Source organism: Ranitomeya variabilis, chromosome 3 (assembly GCF_051348905.1).
Source record: "Ranitomeya variabilis isolate aRanVar5 chromosome 3, aRanVar5.hap1, whole genome shotgun sequence".
Taxonomy (NCBI): Eukaryota; Metazoa; Chordata; class Amphibia; order Anura; family Dendrobatidae; genus Ranitomeya; species Ranitomeya variabilis.
Genome location: NC_135234.1, coordinates 646,455,042 through 646,478,337, shown reverse-complemented (window position 1 = coordinate 646,478,337; position 23,296 = coordinate 646,455,042). Strand labels below are relative to the sequence as shown.

Sequence of the window (23,296 nt, the reverse complement as noted above, 5' to 3'; positions counted from 1 at the left end):
ATTAGTAGAACCACTCCAGAGCTGCAATAAAAACGCTGGAGCGGTGCTTTAAGGCATATTCTGTGGGAATACCCCATTAATGTAAGAAGTACACAGAAAAACATTTTCCCAGTTTAAAAAGTATACATGTTTCCAGATCAAAGGTATAATTTATGGAGGGCATAAACCAAGACCTTTCACCTACATAGTTAGGTTTTACAAAAAAAACTGCAATTACCAAAGGGAACCGATTTCTAGCCTAACACAAAATCAATGTTGTCAATTTTTCCTAACAAACTATTAGCCATACTGGGGTACAATGAATATTGACATAATTTGCCACATTGGAAACCCGGTCAAGACAGGTCACACTGTAATTTCCAGGTAATTTATTTTGGGAGGCATCGTGGTAACCTTACCAAGACAAGTCTTTTTGTCTGGAGACAACTTCATGAGATGAGGGCAAGCACAGGAGAATGTCTGGTTGTAGTTAATAAGGCACAGGTGGCTGCAGGGTCCTTTTCCATCATTTGCTGCACATGGATTTGGAGCTACAATGAAACAAAGAAAAAAAATAGCAGTCGGTTAATTTCCCGATGGTTAATGGAAAAGCTACAATACACAAATGCATTTTCGGTCTTACCTAAGGGTTGGCGTGAGGGGTGATAAACCTGAAGGTCAAAGGGCTGAGTGTTTGTACGTTGTACAACAGTCACGTTGTGACCAGTCCATTTATTTGCCTTCGCAAGGGTGTTTGTCCTCCAGTCTGTCCAGTAGACTTCCCCACCATACAGCGTGACGGCAAAAGGATGAGATAAGTATTCGTGGCCTTTCAGTACTTCAATGTGTCCTGAACCATCATACTTTGCTGAGTAAATTGCATCTGATCTAAGGAGTGAACACAGCTAAGTAACCAACTCTTACACAGAAGCGGAGTTCGATCGTGCCCCATATACTAGTCTAGGAAATGACTGGCCAGTCAGGATTCCTAAACAACGTTATATACTAAAATATGAATGTCCATTACGTGCCACAAAACAAAGTTACAAGTATTTTTCGGACTAAAGGATGCACATTACTAGTCACACCCCAGTTTTTGACAGCAGAAAATAGGAAAAGCATATATCCTACTAATCAAAACTTCCCTGGAGGTGTAAAGAAGTGCAGGGTCAATAGAACTAATTTTAATCCTCAAGGATAGAATAGGGAGGTAATACACTGCTCAAAAATAAAGGGGACACTAAAATACCACAGTCTTGTTATCACTGAATGAAATATTCCAGTTGTAAATCTTTATTCATTACATAGTGAAATGAATTGAGAACAATAAAACATACAAATGATTAATGTAAATCAAAATAAATATCATGCGGAGGTCTGGATTTAGAATGATACTCAAAATCAAAGTGGAAAATCAATTTACAGGCTGATCCAATGTCAGTGGAAATGCCTCAAGACAATGAAAGGATGCTCAGTAGTGTGTGTGGCCTCCATGTACCTGTATGACCTCCCAATAACGCAACAACGCCTGGGCATGGTCCTGAGGCGGCGGATGTTCTCCTGAAGGATCACCTCCCAGACCTGGATTAAAGCATCAATCAACTCCTGGACTGTCTGTGGTGCAATGTGGCGTTGGTGGATGGAACGAGACATGGTGTCCCAGATGTGCTCGACTGGATTCAGGTCAGTGGGACAGGCAGGCCAGTCCAAAACATCAATGCCTTCATCATGCAGGAACTGCTGATACACTTCAGCCACATGAGGCCTAGCATGTCATGCATCAGAAGCAACCCAGGGCTCACTGCACCTGTATATAGACTCACAATGGGTCTAAGGATCTCATCCCGCTACCTAAAGGCAATGGCAGTAAGGGTACCTCTGGCTAGCACATGGAGGGCTGTGTGGCTGTGAATTGCTCCCCATACTATTACTGACGCACTGCCAAAGCAGTCATGCTGGAGGATGTTGCAGGCAGCAGAATGTTCTCCACAGCGTCTCCAGACACAAGTGCTCAGTGTGAACCTTCTCTCATCCATGAGGAGCACAGGTTGCCAATGTCGAATCTGCAAATCTTGATGTTCTCTTGCAAAGGCCAATCACCCTGCATGGTGTTGGGCTGTAAGCACAACACCCACTTGTAGACGTCAGGCCCTCATACCACCCTCATGGAGTCTGTTTCTGCAGTTTGAGCAGACACATGGATGCTAGTGGCCTGCTAGAGGTCATTTTGCAGGGCTCTGTCACTGCTCCTCCTGTACCTCTTTGCACAAAAGAAGAAGCAGCGGTCCTGCTGCTGTGTTGTTGCCCTCTTATAGCTCTCTCTACATCGCTTGGTGTACTGGCCTCCTGTGTTCTGGAATCTGCTCCATGCTATGGACAAACACAGCTACCCTCTTTGCCACAGCTCGCATTGATGTGCCATCCTGGATGAGTTGCGTGACCTGAGCAACTTCAGTGGGTTGTAGACACCGCCTCATGCTTCTGTATAGTACCTCCAGGGTTGAGAGGAATGACAAAATGCCATAGTGACCAAAACAACAGCCAAAAAGGATGTTGTCTGTTCCATTTGCACAACAGCAGGAGACACGGATTTACAGTGTTGCTTCATAACTGGACGGTTGATTTCACTGAAGTGTGATTGACTTAGAGTTACATTGAGCTGTTTAAGTGATCCCTTTATTGGGCAGTGCAGATCAAATCTTAAGTGTTTATCTACAGCATGTGTAATACATACATATAGCATTACAGTGCTCACATTATATACACTCTGCAGCACACACAATTCTGCTACACATAAGCACACATACACAAATCTGCTACATACCCAAATAGCTCAGCTGCAACATCATCACACACAGAAGTCCTTTCCAGGCATAACCTCACAGGTTCTTCAGCCACTAAGGACATGCAGCATCCGTGCAGGTCCTGATAGCTTTCTCTCCTGCCCTGCACTGATAGCTTCTCTCCTGCCCTGCACTGATCACACTTATCAGTGTGGGGCAGGAGGAGAGAGCAGTTCTCTTATTGATCAGGAAGGACAATTTGTCAGCTTTCTTCTAGATCAGTTGAAGCTACCTGGAAGATGCACACACTTTTTAGAAAGTTTTTTTTTCTTGCTATAAAGCGCATCCTATAGTCCAAAAAATATATCATACTTATATCTATAAAGAATTGGAAAATCAGATAAATAACTTTGTCTGTAGGAAGATCAGATCACTGATTAATTGGAGAGCAGATAACCAAATTCTAGGCGCTTAGAACACAAATTTTGCTACGCCAATTTAAGTCACACAAGTGACACAAGCGGTGTCTTCTTCTAGACCAAAATGTATTTTAGGAGTATGGAGTTTTCTGTCCTGGAGCGTCACGCTTCTCTCATACATGATACTAATGTATGGTCAGGCTGTACCTGGCATCGATCCAAAGAATGCGCTCCTCCTGGTAGTCTACGGTAAGACCATTTGGCCACCCTCCTGATCCAGTCTCTTTATGAATAGTCCTGCGTCCTTCTCCGCTCATAGATGCTGCTTCTATACGTGGCAAGCTAGAATCCCAATCTGTCCAAAAGAGGATTCTTAAAAAAAATAAATAAACAAATAAATGAAAAAATAAATAAATTTCACACAATGAAAATATAAATATACAAATGATGTTGATACACGACATGTGGCTTCTTCTCATATAACATGTATTGGAGATAGGCACTTCTATGATCACTATGTTACTATAATAATCCGTTTTCGGTCGGAAATATAGCAGAGAACAGAGTTTGGCTCTCTAACAGTCCCTTAGGCACTAAACAAAAAGATGGCGCACAACTTCATTCGGATTGGACTCTACAGAGTCCGTTTTTGGGTTTGATGGAAGTCCTAACAGGGCAATTCTCATGATCAAAAAATAGATGATAACTTTAAAACTTGCTACAAACCCAGTTTTAGAAGCATCATATAGGTCCATATGACAAAAATGCAGAGGTTATATATAATAACACCCCCATTTCTCGAATGACCTTGAAGGACATGTGTCTTTTTGCAAGACTACTAAACATGTAATTATTAATGTTTGTATTGTATTAATTATATATTTATATTTACAATGATATTGCCATTTTTTTACTGCACTACTGCAGCCACTTTGGCAAAATGACAATGAGATCCACTGACAAACTGGTTGTAAATTTTGAGTTATTTTTCAAGAATGAATTTGTTAACATGTCCTTGCCACTACAGTTTACTTGCTGGGGCAGAAAATATATCACTATTAAAAATTAGGATGGTCATTGAACGGTCTCACGGATAAGTGAACAAAATGAGCCGAAGTAAGTGGAGGATTTGGTGTCTCTTCTTAAAAATCACTGTGAAATGCCCGCAGTAATTGCATAGAAGAACTGCAAACAACCACATATTGCACTAAATTATAATAAAGAAATAAGAATAATGTAGTGTCACACATGCCCGCATAGTACAGACACCGAGCACAGAGAACAATGAGCATTTCAGTCAATATCTGGCATGACGTGCATTAATGGCTTGGCTTTTTTGCTTGCGAATTGTGCCGAATTTCACCCGACATCTATCCTGGCTATGTGTTTTCAGTAAAGCTATGGCATTCCATTTGCATTCTGTTTCATAACACTTCCAAGAACCTCCCGCTGGACTGATCAAACACAACTATCAATTACAGTCCCACAAGCTTATCTTTGGACTCTGTGAGTGGAAAAAAAAATCTCAGATGAACCAGAATTATGTAGAAAGTCTAACTTTTAAACCACAATTGTCTGTACAGGGCTGCGCCTTTCAGATAAATCCAGCTACAATAGAAAAACATATTGCTCTTTTCTACATTTTCCATGAATGTCACTCAGAAGCTGAAAGTCGGACTTTGCAAACACATCAAAGTATAATGCAAATACAGAACGATTAATTTAGAGTAATGAATGTCCTACTAGAAGCCACAATTGTTGGTCTTGTGCGAATATTCTAGTGCCAGTCATTCATGGTCATGCCACCAACACCTTTTTTTGAACTTCGTTCCCTATTTCTCATAAATGTTCATCAATAGATGAGGATCGCTTGATTTACAGGCAGCATGTATGAGACACTGGCTACAAGATTCCAGCCAGGTATGTTTGACTCTGAAACACTGCGCCATTTCAGAGAAAAACCATGCTGTAAGCCACCGGTGCCCAGTGGCTTCTCGCCACCCCAGCTGCCAGTGACCGACAGGTCTCTCCCTATACATGCAGCGGTAGAGACCTGTCAATCAGGGAAATGAGCAGGGAGAAGCCGCTGGAGGCCTTTCTGGCTAGTTACCTGTGCGAATCGATCCTCGCTGGCTTTTAAAGTATGTTTTTTTTTTCTGAAACTTTTAAAAATTTCAATCTTTGATTTGTCTTTTGACAACATACTAAACCTTTTATTCAGAAGTTTATCAATTTTATCTGTGTTTGAAAAATAGGAATCAATCAATATAGCCCCCTTCCCAACTTCTACTGGGTACTTTAAGGAGAGACAAAATTAGACCAGCGCTGCCCCCGGCCTGGCTTTTCCCAGCTTTCACCTAACTAATTGACCGGTCTCTCCCATGTGAGTACATAAGGAAAGACTTGTCAAATACCTGGAGTGAGGATGAAAGAAGCCAGCCAGGCGGAGGCGACGCCGGTCTAGTCTTGTCTCATCTCCCTTATAGTTCTCGCCCGGTTTTTGCAGTTCTTAATGGGATTATCCGGGAGCATTTCATTTTTTTCTTATGGGTCTAAGATGTAACAGGCAGGTAGCTGCTAAGTAGATGCCTGGTGCGGATCTCTGCCATTTCAAAGTGCCCATGGACTGATTCGACCAGCAATTCTGTGGTTTCCGTTGACGCCACATCGATAGAGCAGCTGCTTCACTTCTGCCCTGTCGATAGGGTGTAACTGCCAATGTCATGCCGATGGGCAGCTGGTTCCCCGCTGCACATTTGCGGGTAACTGGCTGTCAATCAGCACGATATCGCCAGTCTTAACACATTAACAAAACAGAAGATGATGAGCTGCTTTGTTAATGTGAATTAGCAGAATTATCGACAGGAGTGATCTGTGAGGCAGCACCAGGCACAACAGGAAGGTAGTTAGCAACTAGCTGCCTGTCAGTTCTTATGACAAAAGAAAATAGCCCTCGATAACCCCTTTAATAACAGGCTTATTATTGCTTCATGGGTACAGAATATAGAGATGAAAAAAACATTTAATTTAAAAAAGGAGACAAACCCATTGCGGGGATCCAGGGCAATAGCTCGAGGATGTTCTATGTCTCCAGCCAACAGTGTAGTCCTCATTGTACCATCTAACTTGGCCACCTCGATTTGATCCAAGTTGCTCTCTACCCAGTAGATGTTCCCAGCAATCCAGTCTACAGCCAGGCCTTCTGGGGTTGCCAGGCCATACTGGATGATGACCTCAAAGCTTGTAAGAGCTAAAGTAACAAAAAAAAAAGACAAATAGCCAAAGCACAACATTAAACAATACATACATCTTGCTAACATTAGGAGATGCTGTCAGTGGGTGCCTATGCCCTGTCACCTCACGTAAAACATAAAAGTGACAGCCCTTCCCAATCACCAGGCACCCTCGTTTTCTAACTCTGGTCTTTGGGTCTCTGAGTTAGTCGTGAGAGTTCCCCATTTCCAATCCTGGGATCGGGGAAGATGGCAGGGTGCCAACTCCCACTGACATCATCAACCTTTATCAACACATCATAATGACTAAACTGGTAACTAGTGCTGAGTGCAAGTGCTCATTACTCGAGTATGCCTAGGGTGCTCAGGTATGCACCGTCTATCGCAGGTAAGTCCCAGCTGCTGCATGTTTCACGGATGTCAGACAGCCACAAAACATAGGGGATTGCCTGACAAACACGGGCAATGAACATTTCCCTCGAGCGATGCTTGATGCATACCTGAGCACCTAGGCAAACTCGAGTATGAGCACTTCAGCTCATAACTATTGGCAGCGCAACGGTATAAAACTTACAAGTATCAGCCAAGTCAACAAATGTCTGGTTCTATTCAACCTCCATTTACTCAAATGAACAGTAGCCTGGAATTCAGCAACATTTACCTAATAATCCATCCTGAAAGTGCACAATTAACATGTATTGTGTCCCAGGGTTTGGATGCACAGAAGCTTAAGAGGAGTCAGGTTTGTGTCACGCCGTGGTGCATTCATATGTAGATGCACAGAGCAGTCCGGCATACATTCATGTGCAGCTTTGCATTGTGTCCCCTTGTTACACCGCTTTCATGGAGGGTGCACCCCGTGTAGGAGACTGATGGGGCGCTTAGAAATGGTGTAACATGGTAGAGGCGTCTCCACCGTCTGCCAGGTATATAAATCATGAACCTGATGAGTTACAGTGTGATAATACCAAAATAGTGTAAGTCTATGGCGCTGATCTAGTTACTTACAACTAGGGGGGAATTAGCATTTTGTTTTCTCGGTACCCTCCTCTTTGTAATTGCCATCAGACTATAATTAGCATTAACAGCGAGCTCAAAATGCTAATTAACTCTGGTATCATGATGAATGTTTTCCGGCTACGAAGGGTATCATTAAGAAACGCATGATGTGCAGCCCAGACCAGACAACTCTCTAGGCGCTGTGGATGCTAGAACAGACTCATAGGCTTCATCGCTGAGGACAGATGAAAAAAAAAATACTGCATCCTGCAAACCTGCCTCCGCTCCATTACATATATGCACCTACAGGAATATATCTGTGTACAACTCGCCCACTATTCCTAATATAGGTCTTCTATCGCAACCAGCTGATGCAACAATAAAAATGTCTTTTATTCTATCCTGTGTACCAGTTTCTGACAAAAGAACATAAAAAGTAGTCACTGAAGTCCTTTAAGAACGTGAAATCAGAAAATCACATTCAAGGGTAGGAAGCTTTACTAGTAAGCGCCACTAGGGGTAGATTTATTAAAAGGAAGCTGCCAGGACAATGTTCCTAACTAGTAGAGATGGGCAGGTTGGGCTGATCAGTTACAAAAGTCTTTCTCACGGTGCTAGCGAGGACCTCACCAAGGTCACCGCAGTTCATTCCGAATGGGAACGCAGCCTCAGTGACCAGAGGTAACCTCGATCGATGACATCACTGCTGGTCACTGAAGCTGTGCTCACAGCAGTTCAGTCACCAGTGGTTCTCAGCCTGGACGGTCGTATCTTGCCACCATCCGGTTTGAAAACTGTTTATCCCCCAGACATGGATTACAGCGTGGAACAGAACGATGGAGAGGTGAGGGATATTGTTGTTTTTTTATATTTGTTTTCTTACAGAAGACGAGGGATTCAGTAGAATTAGGCGTTAGGCGAGTATAACTGTGTTTGTTATTTTTAAATAAAAATAGATAACTGTGTTTTGCTTTATTTCTAATAAAGGACTTTATACTGGATGTGTCTTTATTTACCATATAACTATAGGATTAGTAATGGTTAGGTGTCTTATAGACGATTCTCCAGTACTAAGCCGTGGGCTTGATGTCACCTGACAATACAAAGGTGACATTAACCCCACAAATATGAACCCCACTTACCACCGCTACATGGCAAGAGGGAAGAGCTGGGAAAAGTGCTAGAATTGGCGAACCTAATAGATGTGCCTTTTCTGGGCAGCTGCGGGCTGCTATTTTTAGGCTGGGGGGGCGGAGCAATATCAATGGCCCCTTACCAGCCTGAGAATACAAGTCCCCAGCTGACTGCTTTAGCAAGGCTGGTTGTCAAAAATGGAGGGGGATCTGTTGTGAATTCTGCTTTTGGGTTCCCTCCGGTGGTGGTAGGTGGTAATGCAGTTGTCCCTGAGTTGCAGTCCTGATCAGGTGTTTCTGCTGATTGCAGTTCTGACTGGGGTATTTAGGTGTGCAGGATTCATTAGTCTTTGCCAGTTGTCAATTGTTGTTGGGAGGTGTTGGACCTCTGCCTGGTTCCTCCTGCCTTTCTGCCAAATCAGCAAAGATAAGTGTCTGGGTTTTTTTCTGTGGCACACATGCTGTGTGCTTCATGATTCAGTGCTATTATTTTGTGTTTTCTTGTCCAGCTTAGATTGTGTCAGTATTTTCTCAGTCTTGTTGGATTCTCTGGGGTTGCAGATATTCATTCCACGTCTTTAGTTAGTTTGTGGAATTTTTTGTATTATCTGCTGTGGATATTTTTTGAAGGGTTTTAATACTGACCGCCTAGTATTCTGTCCTATCCTTTCCTATTTAGCTAGACTGGCCTCTTTTGCTAAATCTTGTTTTCTGCCTGCATGTGTCTTTTCTTCTCCTACTCACAGTCAATATTCGTGGGGGCTGCCTATCCTTTGGGGCTCTGCTCTGAGGCAAGGTAGTATTCCTATTTCCATCTATAGGGGTATTTAGTCCTCCGGCTGTGTCGAGGTGTCTAGGGTTTGTTAGGCACACCCCACGGCTACTTCTAGTTGCGGTGTTAGTTCAGGATCTGCGGTCAGTATAGTTTCCACCTACTCCAGAGAAAGTTTCATGCGGCTCCAAGGTCACCGGATCATAACAGGGATCCCATGCTTTTTTCAATTATTTAAATAATTAAAAAATATGGCGTGGAGACCTCTCTGTTCTTGATAACCAGCCTTCCTGAACCTGACAGCTGAGCATTGCAGCCCCAGCTGTGAGTTTTGCCTGGCTGGTTATCAAAAATACAGGGGAACCCACGCTGTTTTATTTTAATTATTTATTTGCAGCGCAGTGAGCCAGCTAATGAATACTCCCATCAGCCGCTCCTGCTCTCACTGTTATTAGCGGCAGCAGGTGTAGGCTGATGAGAGCGGTAGTCCCATCAGCTGACACCAGTGACCGGAGGTGAACTTTATACCTCTGATCATAGCTGCAGGCTCACGCTGTCTTTTGACAGTGTGGGAACTGCGTCTCTATGACCGCCGTTCAGAGGCAGGGTTTGTCACGCTGTCATGCACATGACAGCACGACAAACACACGGTATTCGGGCAGCCGAACCCAAACAGTAACTCGGACTGGTGAAGTCAGTGTTCAGCGTCTGTGCCTGAACAATAGGTGTTCAGTACGGAGGCCGAGCTTTACTGTATGGGTTCGCCCATCTCTACTAACTAGTATTCTCTCCACATAGATCACAGAGCAAGAACAAATAAACATTTTAGTAATCTGATGTAACATTGAGAAATCAAGCTTTGAAGCAAATTAACCAGGAAGCACAATGGAGGCGTGTTTATGCATTTTGACGCTCATTGCCATGCATCTAATTTGCATGTGGCTTCAAAACTTGATTTCTCAGCCTTGGCAAATGGGATTATGGCAAAAAAAAAGATGTAATTTTTATTTCTGTACTAGGACGTCTACAGCAAACGCACTAGTTTTAGTAGTAAATTGCTCTAATAGGTAGAGATTCTCTTTAAAACCAGTGTGCCAGTCTTTGACAACAGCCCAAATATTTTCTAATCCCTTATCAATATGTATGTAGTGTAGTTGTGTTAAGTTCTTACCGACCGTTGTCTCCTATGGTTCCCAGCGACATCCCAGCCCTCTTTTGAACCATGTGACCGCTATTTATTTTACCAGTGTACTGTGACGACTAGGAATTGTTTTCTCAGTGTGAGAGTATGGGGCTCACACTAACAGAGAGACTTAAATGTGTATTCCCATCTCCAAGATCATATCCCGATACATATTAGGTGTAATAATAATAATAATAATATTAGCAAATACGTCCAATTAGAGATGTAGTATAGTTCTTCTAATTCATCTTTGGCTGTTTAATGCCATATAAAGAAATTTCCACTTTGTGAACAGTCATAAATTATAAACCAAAAATAGCATGTGATATATATTTGTTTCTTTGTAATGCTGCACAATTGGACAAAATAGAGTAATACATTTCCACTAGTCAAATTTTGAAAAACCAGAAGAATGTTAAAAAAAATTATGTAAAAAAAAAATATAGTGCAACCTATACCCTGGACTACTGATCCAGTGAAAGTGAAAATTCCAGGAGTAACTAAGGCCTTGTTCAGACGCTGGTGTTTCACATACAAGCTCTGTGTTTTATTTATATCAATCTTGCGATTGTTATAATCTATGGAGCTGTTCACGTCAGTTTTATTTTTTACGGGGAATTTTGTCTCTAAGGCATTGTCGATTTTGATCTAAGTCATGAATAAAACGGACCAACGAAAGTTAATAGTCCATGAAAAAAAACATGAAAATGTAACAGTTTTTTCCATATGAGAAATCTCATTTCCATCTGAATGAGGCCGTACAGATAACTGACCATGGAGGAGTCTGAAGTCATCAGGAAATAGCTCGAGTCCAGAATATAGTCCTTACTTCTAATCTGAAAAAGCGGGAAAGTAAGAACAATCCATTGAGAGCCACATGCCACTTACCGCCACTTTCAGACAGCTTCCCGCGATAGATCTTGTCCTCTACGACATCAGTCCAGTAGAGAGTGCTCTGGTTCAGGTGGAAGTCCAGAGCAATCGTGTTCCTCAGCCCTGGCACAAGGACGCTGTAATCCCCCTTATGCAAATCTATCCGACGGATTTCATGGCGGTTTGAAAAGATGATGAATGGTTTAAAGGGATCTAAAGAAAAGAGGAGACAAAGGTTTGCAGGTTATTTCTCAAATCAGTACCTATTACCGGTCATATAAAAATCCCAGCGGCCAAATCTGGTTCCGATCAATCATGCCCCCGCCATTTGCTAGCTTTCATACACTAATAAACTCAACTTTAGCAAAGTAGATGAAAATGACAATAAAGCACTTTAAATACGGATGTAACGGATCTATATCCCGTAGCTTCTGTACCACCATAGTAATTACACTGTCGAGTAGGTGATAAAAGACCAGGTCACGCACATCTTTCTGGCCACAAATAGATCTTCTATCTTTGAGAAAATCAACTATGAATTAGAGTCTTCAAGTGCAATGAGGGAGGGGTGAATGCAGTAATCAGAAATGCTCCCGCCCTCACGGCACGTGCTGCCTCATTTACATAAAGATTCAAAACAGATCATCACTTTTAGGCCCGGAGGATATGTTGGAACTAGTCTTTAGCTACTCAACACAGCAATGTAATCAAATTGGTCAAGCTAAACCTCTGGATAGGTTCCCATGGTGCAGCATGTTGGCTCAATAGTTGGCACTTTTGCGTGGCAGAGAACCAGAGTCAAGTGTTCAAATCGGACCGAGAAGATCATCTACATGGAGCTTGCACATTCCCTTACATTTCCACACTCCTAAAACAATTCAGATTATGAGCCAGTGAGTGACAATGTCTGTCTGGGACTGCAGAATATGTTTGATAAGTAAAATAAAAGTACCCTCAACAAGTCATCTGGGTGGAGCTATCCCTTTGAATAGTCATAGTCCTCTATGACCAATCAATTGTGTGTGTGAAATAATGCTGAAATACCGTGCATGCTCTGTTCTGCCTCCAGAGCACGCTCCGTCCGTATAGCACTCTGCTGCATGCGCAGTGCACAAGTGTAGCAGAAGGAAGTGCGCCCATGCTCACCATCGAGCATGCATGGATTTTCAGCTGACGTCAGACCCTAAATACTTCCATAACCAAAATTAGAGAGGAAACAAAGTGATTCAGAACACTGGTTGTGCCCAGGCTAGTTAATGCTAAGCACGAGTATGATTATAAATGTTATTTCTCCCAAATGATCCCAAGATAAAGACTCTAGAGCCCTCAAAAAACAGGACTTTATAGCCTCATCTTGGATGGAGGAGAAGTGCGCATGGCTTTGAAGAGCCCTATTCTGGAGTTCCAGAGTCACGATCTTCGATCGCTGGGAGTCCTAGTGGTCAGACCCCCAGTGATCAACAAGTTATCTTCAATCCTACGGATAGGGGATAAGTTGTTATTTCAGTAATAACCCTTTAAAGCACCACTCCAGAGGGTTTTTTTTTTTAATTGCAGCTCTGGAGTGGTGCTACTAATCTAAGTTCCCTGCCCTTAGTCTCATACTTACCTGCTGCCGTTGTCTTCTGTTAATGGCGCCGCTCTGGCCCGTCTCCATCAGTTTGTGACCGCCAGTGTTTGCTGGGTGAGCCAGAAGTCACAACTCAATGTAAGTCTAGGAGGTTCAGAAGGGGCCGGAACGCGGATCCCATAGACTTACACTGAGAGCTTGTGACCATTATCTCTGACTTCTGGTCAGTCAGAGGTTGCAGTCACAAGATGGAGGCGCGGGAGCGGAGCGGTGCTGAGAATAGATGAAGACGGCGGCTGATGAGTATACTGGGGGCAGTGCACTTAGATTACTGGCACCACTCCAGTGCTGACATTTAAAAAAAAAAACGCTGGAGTGGTGCTTTAAGTAAAAGTGTGCTAGCATAGCTATTACAGTGCAGCAGAACAAAGTGGTGGTTTCGTGATAAAAACCAACTCCCAGGTTCCCTTTCGCTGCATATTTTCAGATAAAAGACTAATGATATTTAATGATGAGGCATTAAGATTCCTGCGCATGAAAGTAAACATGGCAGCCATCGCTTGTACGTCGGTAAGGGCCAGCTGAGGTCCACAAAAAATATTTATGTTATGAAAGATCATAGGTGGGATAAGGTCATGAAGGATATGTATTGGCCAGCATTGCTTCCCACAGTGTTTCTGGAGCAGCTGAAAACATAACTGCACATTTCCAGCTCCGTGACCATCTTCCAAGAGAAATAGTCTCCATACAATGCCTAGAGGCACCCGGGGCGAGGAGCCGCAAATAATCCAAATGGCTTCCTAATTCTTCAGCACGTGAAGCAGCAGCTTACTAAAATGTATATGAGGACGGTCACAAATATTTGGATTTATAATGAATAAATAGATTTAGTATGTGGTAGCACAGATGGGATACAGTGGCAGCAACCGTGAAGGCCAAAGGAAAATGCTATGCACATCTTCTGAGCAAACAGAGAGCCGTGGTGTGGGCACCCAGTGCGGAGCACAATGGTGCCATTATACGGGTCTGTTAATATGCTGACTGCGCCTCTCTGAGGACGACAAGAGCGGGATGAATGGCCGTGTCACTGTTTCCTTTGGCACACGTCTGCAGCACACTGAACGCATTGGGATACAGGACTGGTGCGCCCAGGTCATGGGATAAACAAGGATGCCTCATGCATAGAAGCGGCATTTTCCAGGATAATGATGACCTAGATGTTAAGCTCAGGATGGTTTAATACGAGCACAACAGGAAATGCTGGTAGAGGAATGCTGATATATTTCGCTGGGATAGAATATTAGTCTGTTTATCTTCCCTTCGTTGAGACGCCTTCACTAAAACACCACAAAAACCAGAACGATTTTACTGTTCAGAAGGGGTCATCACCCTGGAATACAGCTGCACTGGGGTTTTCGGAACTTTATAGCAAATTCTTCTAACCCACAGTTCCATAATAAGTAACATTTTAAGATACAATTTTGGAAAAAATCCTGCTTCACTGATTTGCCGCCACCCCACACTAATGTTATGGTGGCAAGATCTGTTCTCAAGTGTTTGTTGTGCTGCAAAAATCTGATTCTCTGAGAAATAAGAAATCAGGCCCATGCAAGAAGATTTTCAGCACATTCATGGAAAATCTCCGTTTTTCTCACATAGCATGGTTTTAGAGATACCGGTAAATATTTTTCTGGATCAAACGACAGGGATGTGTTTGGTCAAGTCCGGTCCAAATCGTTAAGGCTGCTTTCACACATCAGTTTTTTGCCATCAGTTACAATTGTGAAAAAAACAGATCCGTGGCAGATTGTGAAAAACTGATACGACGGATCCATTTTTTTGCCGGATCCGACTAGCTGATTCGGCTAATTGTATCCTAAAAAAAAACAGAGAATGCTCGGTTAAAAAAAACGGAATCCGTTGCCGAATTCCGCCACTTGAAGGCTCCGGCGCCATAGGCTTCCATTCTACCAAAAGATGGACGGTGACGGATCCATCGCTGTCCGTTTTTTCGACAGACACAAAAAACTTTACTATGTCCATTTTCTCCGGCAGCTGGATAAAAAATTTTCAAAGGGTCCAGCGAAAAACAGATGAAACGTGAGGCCATCCATCGCAATCCATCGCTAATACAAGTCTATGAGAAAAATACGGATCCGACGGCAACTTTTGCGAGATCCGTTTTTTTCACAATTCAACGGATTGTGACTGACGGCAAAAAACTGATGTGTGAAAGCAACCTAAGTCTGCAGTCACTCTGTGAGACTGCAGACTTCTGAATCCCCCCAGCGCACACACTGTGTACTGCGGGGATTCGCGGATTTCTGGGCAGGGTCCAGAGGGTATGTATGAGTTATACATACTCCCGGCCAGAGCAAGGCCGCCTCCACTGGATGGGCTCTGGCTGGGAATATGCATAACTTCTACATACCCTCTGGACCCTGCCCAGAAACCAGCAAATCCCCGCAGTGCACAGTCCCCACTCAGAAACCGGAGAATCCTTGCAGCACACTGACTTACCGATTTGGATCACACAACCCCTTTAAAAGAGGGATGTCTCGTACAGAAAAATGTAGTACAAATGCCTCGCTAAGGCATACAGATATTATACAGGTGTGACCCCCCGAAGCGCAGATGAAACGGGGGTCTCATGGTAACACAGACCTTTATAAATCATTTAAGTCTACAGTTTGTATGGGCCCATACTTCTGAGGTGAAATCTGCTTATTAAAGGTCAGAAGGTCATTTACAGTAAGCTGTGGTATTCTCCATGAGCAGGTTCTGTCCAGTTCTGTCTGGTTGCTCTTTGCGCCCTTTTAAAAGCTTTGGATTGGACATTTTGAAGAAAAGGCAGGAAGAAGATGTGCAAAAATAAAGGACAGGCTGTTAGTTATGCTTCACATCCTGTCAGAAGATTGAAGATCCCACCCCAACGCCCCCTTGTTTAATACTCTTTGTTTTATGCTGTGATGTTTGAGGGAAAATCACCCAGTATTTTCCGGGTGGATTGGAGTATTTATATGAGGAATTTATTGGTGTTATGGCTATTTAATGTAAAAGTTATTATGGTTCAGTTACCATAAATAAGCACCACGGCCATTATTCTCCATACATCGGTGTCCTGTGTATTTGCTTCGTTCAGAATGGGTTTTGTGTTATCATGGAAAACCTCTCTTAAGGCTTCTTTTACACGTACCGTTGTTTTGCGGCCCCAATAGATTTCTATGGGGCCGCAAAAACAACCCACAATTTCACGGTGCGCCGTATGGCCGTATTTACGGCAGTGAAAAAAGATCGAGCCTGCTCAATCTATTTCACGGCTTACGGACACGGCCCCCATTGAAAATCAATGGGGCCGCAAAAACAACAGAAGCTTGTTTTTGCGGTGCACCGTGACTTCCAGTTTTGCGGAACGCCGTTTTTTTTTTCCAATACTATTTCCATAGTATTGGAAACCCGTAAAACGGTGATCCGCAACTTTTTTGCGGTCCGTTATTGCGGCAGACCGTAACGGGCTGCAAAAAACACGGTATGTGTAAAAGAAGCCTTAAAGGGGTTTTCCCACAAACAAAGTTGATATTTATCAACAGATCTTGGAACAATAATTTCCAACATTGGATGTGTTTGCTGTGCTGAGACAATCTTATGTGTCCCTGCTATGTGCTGTGTAATGGCGGTGTCTGATGATGCCTCCAGGGCAGGGGAGGAAGCAAAAGAGGATACAAACAGCTGTGATCCCATGCGGCCCTGATTCTTACTTTGAGGTAAAACATTTTTTTAAAAACAGCTAGGGAAATGTTTTACCTCACAGAAAGAATCAGCTGTGATCCCCTGCTGTAATGTCTGTATCCTCTCTTTTGCTTCCTCCCCTACCCAGGAGCTGTGGTATGATCAGACCATGTTCTTGTACGGTCAGACACGGCCATTACACAGTACACAGCAGGGACACATTTATAAGATTATCTCAGCACAGGAACATTTTTTAAACACATCCAATTGTGAAAATTATTATTATTACAAGATGTATTGATTCAAATCAACGTTAAAATTAACTTACTTTGTGGGGAAAACCTCTTTAAGGACAGGTTGCTCTAGAGGTTATTTGATTAGCCACTAAATAGTACTGTATTTGCCCAGCAGTGGCCACTGCAAGAAAAACACCTGACCGACTACAGCTCCCCCCAGCAACATCAGCTCTATGACGGGGGTGCCAGGAGCAGGAACCTAAGTGATCACCCTCAGCTTTCTCTGCTTGAATGACAGTTCACAGATGTACAGCTGTCAAACCAGTAAGCTGTCAGTCAAACAGAGGAGGTGGGGCTAGGCAGGAAATAGAGCCAGTGAGGCACACGTTTTCAAATTGCTCTGATCACGCCCAAAGCACTTAAGCCTCGTTTGCATATAAATTAAAGGGAACCTGTCACCCCGTTTTTTCCGTATGAGATAAAAATACTGTTAAATAGGGCCTGAGCTGTGCATTATAATAGTGTATTTTGTGGACCCCGATTCCCCACCTATGCTGCCGAACCTATTTTCCTGAAGCAGAGTTCGCATCTCGGCTTCAGGAAAATGGCCGCCGCAATCTCCATCTGCGCACGCGCGGCATCCCGCAGCCATTTTCCTGAAGCCCCGGGCAGCAGAGCGCTCCATCTGCGCACGCGCGGCCACAGGAAGATGGCCGCCCCCACCGATCACCAGGGGAATAGCGCAGATCGCGCTCTTTTCCCTCCCCTGTGCAGTGGATTCGGGACTTGGGCATGCGCAAACCACTACGCCACCAACGGAAAACTAAGCAAGATCTGGGGGAAGAAACAGCGATGTCACCACGCCCATCTGACCAGACCAGCCTGATTGACAGGCGAAAACGGCGACTTTGGTAACGTATTTCGGCAGCATAGGTGGGGAATCGGGGTCCACAAAATACACTATTGCAATGCACAGCTCAGGCCCTATTTAACAGTATTTTTATCTCATACGGAAAAAACGGGGTGACAGGTTCCCTTTAAAACTGATTTTTCAGTCAGGATAAACAAATTGCTTTGGAAATTATGTGACTCAGTGGTTAGCACTGTTGGTTTGCAGCACCGGGATCCTGGGCTCAATTCCCACCAAAAACAACATCTGCAAGGAGTTTGTATGTCCTCCCCGTGTTTGTATGGGTTTCCTCCGGGTTCCTCCCACACTCCAAAGACATACTGATAGAAAATTTATATTGTGAGCCCCAGTGGGGGCAGAGATGATAATGTCTATAAAGCACTGTGGAATATGAAGGTGCTATATAAGAAAAACATTATAAATAAAAATACATTTGGATGACATTTGAGGGACAGTACTGGCCCAATCATTTACATGTATACACACCAAGACTCTTGCAGGTATCATGGTCGGGCTCCAGGATCCAGCCATCGTAACAAGAGCACTTGACAGTAAACTTCTCCTGCTCACACTTCTGGCTGCAGCTAAGATGCTTGGGGCAGTAGTTATGGATCTGACATGTCTTGTTATCAGGACCGGTCTCCATCCCCAGTGGGCAGGAACACACGATGCCCTCACCAGGGGCCACCGTACAGTTGTGACTACATCCACCATTGTTTAAAGAGCATTGATCTGTTTAAGAGAGATGTGTGGGACATCAGAGGTTAAAACAGAGAACAACAACTGGCGGACATGTCTTCAGTATAAACAGTGTAATGTTAATTATGTGCCAGCTCCACATACTGTATGTGTGCTGTACAAAGGAAACAAGGAGACCTTAGGGTAGTGAAAAAGGCAAATTCTAGGTGTTGCTTGGCACCACTCACTTCTGAGTTGCAGACGAGCCAAGCCGATGACCATAAGACCCCACACAGGGAATTTTGCAAAAACTGAATTTTCCCAGCAGCTTGCCATAGATTTCAATCGCTCTTTTGAACTATTTAAATAAGTTGCCGATTTAAAGAAGTACTGGACCCCCGGAAGGTAGTGCTTAATAACACCATAATTACTATTACTTTCTGAAGCCACTGCACTTCAGTGCCGTCTCACCGCCGCTCAACAGAAATTTGTTGACAGAACTGCAGTGGTGAAATCTCGTTCTCAACAAGTCACTTCTGCCACCAATCATTGGATTCTAAGGTACTGCAGAAGTAGACTGCACGAGACAACCAAAGGCCAGTGATTGGCTTAGCGTTCATGTTCTACACAGGATATCACGGGCTTCAATGAGTAAGTGCTTTTTCAAGCCTTACCTACCTATGGCCATTTATTTAATAAATAACCCCTCAAGCTGATTGAAGAGACCCTCTTATTCCGACCTCCCGCTGGAGCGGACATTGGGCTTGAAGAAACCCTGGTGCGAGACTTTGATGCATGGTTCCTATATATTGCTATTGGATCTACAGTATATATTATACTTTCCAAGTGATGCCAATGGGTTGTAGAATGTTAACTAGCATCTCTACATGCCTAATGTCCACATTTTATAGGCTCTGAATAACGAAAATGCAAGCAATGGAAGAACAACATCAGGAAAAGGGACTCACCACAAAGGTCTCCTTCATCAGAGTCATCTCCACAGTCATTGTTGCCATCACACAGCTTTTCAGGAGGTAGGCAGATGGACGTGTTTTGTGCACATGTGTGAGATGGAGGTTTACAGACCAGCATATCGCAGTTCTCTTCATCAGAATGATCCTCACAGTCGGTATCACCATCACACACCCAGGCTTTACTGATGCACCGTGCTGTGGTAACAGAATACATATCAGTGCTTTAAAACCCAGAAGAAAATTAACTGTTTCCAGGAGAAAAACATATAAAACACTGCTAAATCCAATAAACAGGTTGCATTAGGCAGGGACCCAACCACACAGGACACCTTGGGCAGAGACCCAACCACACAGGACACCTTGGGCAGAGACCCAACCACACAGGACACCTTGGGCAGGAACCCAACACACAAGTTACCTTGGACAGGGACCCTATACCCAGGTTTACTTTAGACAGGGATTCAATACACAGGTTACTTTAGGCAGGGATTCAATACACAAGTTACATTAGCCAGATACTCAAACAAGTTATCGTAGGAAGGGACCCAATACAAAAGTTACCTTAGGCCATACCATTGGGGCCACTTCGGCCTCCAAAGCAGCAAGCAGTTTTTGTCACAGACAACAGAAACAGGTGTATTGTGGTGAGCTACTGGACTGTAAGGGGCCCATATAATGTTCTTGAAATGTACCCTCCTCTGTTTCGGCCCCTAACCTTATGTAATAAAATTACTAACATCATTCAAAAATATGCTTGGAAAAGTGTAGGGAAGATGTAAGCAGAAAGGGTGCATTTGAACAGACACGGAAGTAATTCCTCCAAAGGACCCTGCTAAAAGCAAAGAACATGCACCAAGAAATTAGTTGCATCACATCAAGTGTTCGTCCCATCTCGTGTCCTCACCAGAGTCCTTGCAGCCAAACTTGACATTGGGGTCGCACGCATGTGTCACGCCATCGCAGTTCTTCTCATCACTTGTATCCATACAATCTGTGTCTCCATCACAGCGCCAGCGGCTAGGGATGCACAGGCCATCCAGCCGGCACTGGAACTCATCTGTATGGCAGCCACCTGGGGGTCGAGTAGCTGGAAACATGGAGGAAAAAGGACGAAAAGATAAGCATCACTTCTCTATCAGCTGTACTATCGATTACAGACAAATATGACATTTGTGCCACTTCTCCAACCTCTCACCTTGGTTGGTGCAGTTGGCATGTGTCTCGTCGCTGTAGTCCCCACAGTCATTGTCCCCATCACAGGTCCAGTGCTCTGGGATGCAGCGGCCACTGTTACATTTGAACTGGGTGCTGGAACAGGAGTGACTACAGCCGTCCTCATCACTGTTGTCTCCGCAGTCATTGTCTGAATAGAAAGAGAAATGGATAAATGGGCAAAAAAAAAAATCAAAACAAAAGAAATCATGTACAATCCTGCAGGTCCTCTGGAAATGGCCGAGATCAATAGTATGCATTATTAAAGCTATTATTGGCATAGTAATTGCAAGAATAATAGGAGGAAGTAAGAATGTTATAGCTGCAAAGGAAGAATAAAGTAAAAGAGTAAGCACAAACATCCAGGTACAAGACCAATATGGAGCTGACGGAACTGCCCATGTACTTCACCTTTAGAGGACTATTCCGTAGACCCGCAAGGAACTTTTACTACAAGATACTCCTAGCTCTGTCTACATTGTGTATTGTTCAAACAGGTCATCAGACAAAGGTTTTTACATCAGCGTCATAGGACTGCATTCTGCAGAACTCCAAAAATGGCAAAAACCACAACATTCTGCAGTTTTCCAAAAATGGCATAAAACACAAAATATAGACAGAAAAAACAAGCAATTCATGTAGTAAAAAAATAAAGCTGTAGTAAAATGGAAGCACAGCAGCATCGTCATTAACCAGATCAGAGACGTGATCAGTTTGGGGAGTCAGTGATCGGGTCAAATCAAGTGATTTAAATTAGCAAAGCTGAACCCAGCCCTAAACCTAACATAGAAGAAGAGGCAAAAGTCTAATATCTACATTTAGGGAAAAAAGAACACAGAAACTGCATAGATCATTACATGCACCATATGGAAAGGGGAGAATAATATAACTAAAATGGGCAGCAAGTGAGGTGGCTGTGCGATAGCTACACATATTCTGTGTAAGCAGCAGCAAATAACAGCAAGCCATCCAGAAAACTTTTTTTCTGTTTTTTTAATTTTAATCATCTGGCAGGTTTTTTTTTGTTTTTTTTTTGCTAAAGCAATTAGTCCCTAAGCTCACAACGCGCATGACATGCAAAAGTCCTTAGTACTCCGGTAAATGTGAAATCAAGCCCACTAATAAAGTGTCCCGAAACACATTTTATCCATTTTATTATTTAAGCTGCAGATTATCGATGACATGTTAAGAATTTTGACTATTAATTGTTTAACCTGTAACAAAAAAGTTTTTTTTTTTTCCTAGAACCTATAATCAGACCCCAGAATCGGCAGAAGACTGGAGCGGATATATGCCATCAATGGACGCAGTATTGCCGGGACGTCAATTAGCTGTAATAAGCTCTGAAGCTAATCAGTGTCGAGTACCAAGAGAATGGTGGGACAAATTTAGCAGAAACTGCATCTATATTCTAGAACTACTGGCGACTAAAATGTCATTACAACATACAAAAGAAGGATCTGCTTGTCCGATGAGCTTCTCAAGTCAAAAAGAAGTCAGGATTCTGACTCTGTTTTCTTAAAAAATATAGGGTGAGTAAAAGTGTTCCAGACACTGCTATATCCCTAACTGGCGGGATGGTGCATGTTGACCTATGCACTAACCGGCAGACTTTGTACAGTTCTTTTCGTCAGAGCCATCCCCACAATCCTTTTCTGAAACAAAGAGAAACCAACCAAAGACAAAGACATTCGAGACATTAAAGACACAGAATAGAGGAAATCACAGACATAAAACATAATTACAGGTGACAAACATGAACTGCACAAAAATGAATGAACAGAGTCAATGATGATTTAATGGAATGATCGGAGAAGTACAAGAGATCAGTGGGCTTCAAACATAACAATGAAATATATTCCCCAGTTCTTATAATCAATGAAAAATAGAAATGGCCTAAAATATAAACTGTATTTATTATAGAACAACATATTCACCTATCATAATAATATAGCTGGGATTTGCTAACACATGCTCCTAGATCAGAGCGTCAAACTCTGGTGGGCTGTTCTCCTGCAAGACGTTCTCCTGTACGAATTAACACCCGAAGAGGAAGCTCCTTCTGGTGTTAGAAGTGGCAGAAGGGTTGTGAAAGTAAGTTCAGGGGCATAGCGACTGTTATTAGGGGCATATCTGGCCAGTGCTGGTCACTAACTGCAGAAATGTCACACATGGGCAAGACCCAAGGGTGACCACAGGCAGATGGAACAATTTAAGAAGCACTGACCAACAGGAAATCAAATAAAAAGGTTATTTTTTTAATTCATTGTTTATAGATCCCTTATATGTAACAGGGTGGATAAAAATCAATGTTTTTTTAAAAAAATTAAAAAAATCGGATTTTTTTGATTTAAATCGGATTTTTTTGATTTAAATCGGATTTTTTTCAATAAACTGCTTTTTGAGGAAAATATTTTACCATCCAAAGGTTCTTCCATCATGAGATAAAGCTGAGTTGTTTAACTCAGTAGAATAAAGGCTGTATATGTGTAACATTCACAATGCCATGCTCTTCCAGAGGTTTCTGTAGGATGCTGACTATCCAACAAGTTTGGGCATGTCAACTGAATGGAAAAAGAAACTAAACCAAAAGTGAAACCAAGCTAGAAGTGT

General features: G+C 43.0%; 1 protein-coding gene across 1 annotated transcript in view; it reads right to left on the bottom strand.

The window, feature by feature from the left end:
- The window catches only part of LRP1 (LDL receptor related protein 1), a 379,537-nt gene that overhangs the window by 134,708 nt on the left and 221,533 nt on the right, over positions 1 to 23,296 (bottom strand). The window contains exons 20-28 of the mRNA XM_077297715.1: positions 20,667 to 20,834; positions 20,376 to 20,558; positions 19,466 to 19,666; positions 18,306 to 18,551; positions 11,390 to 11,587; positions 6,227 to 6,431; positions 3,389 to 3,553; positions 623 to 867; positions 399 to 530 (exon numbers count right to left, since the gene is read on the bottom strand). Of these exons, the coding sequence (XP_077153830.1) occupies positions 399 to 530; positions 623 to 867; positions 3,389 to 3,553; positions 6,227 to 6,431; positions 11,390 to 11,587; positions 18,306 to 18,551; positions 19,466 to 19,666; positions 20,376 to 20,558; positions 20,667 to 20,834 (1,743 nt within the window). The remainder of the gene's footprint in view (positions 1 to 398; positions 531 to 622; positions 868 to 3,388; positions 3,554 to 6,226; positions 6,432 to 11,389; positions 11,588 to 18,305; positions 18,552 to 19,465; positions 19,667 to 20,375; positions 20,559 to 20,666; positions 20,835 to 23,296) is intronic.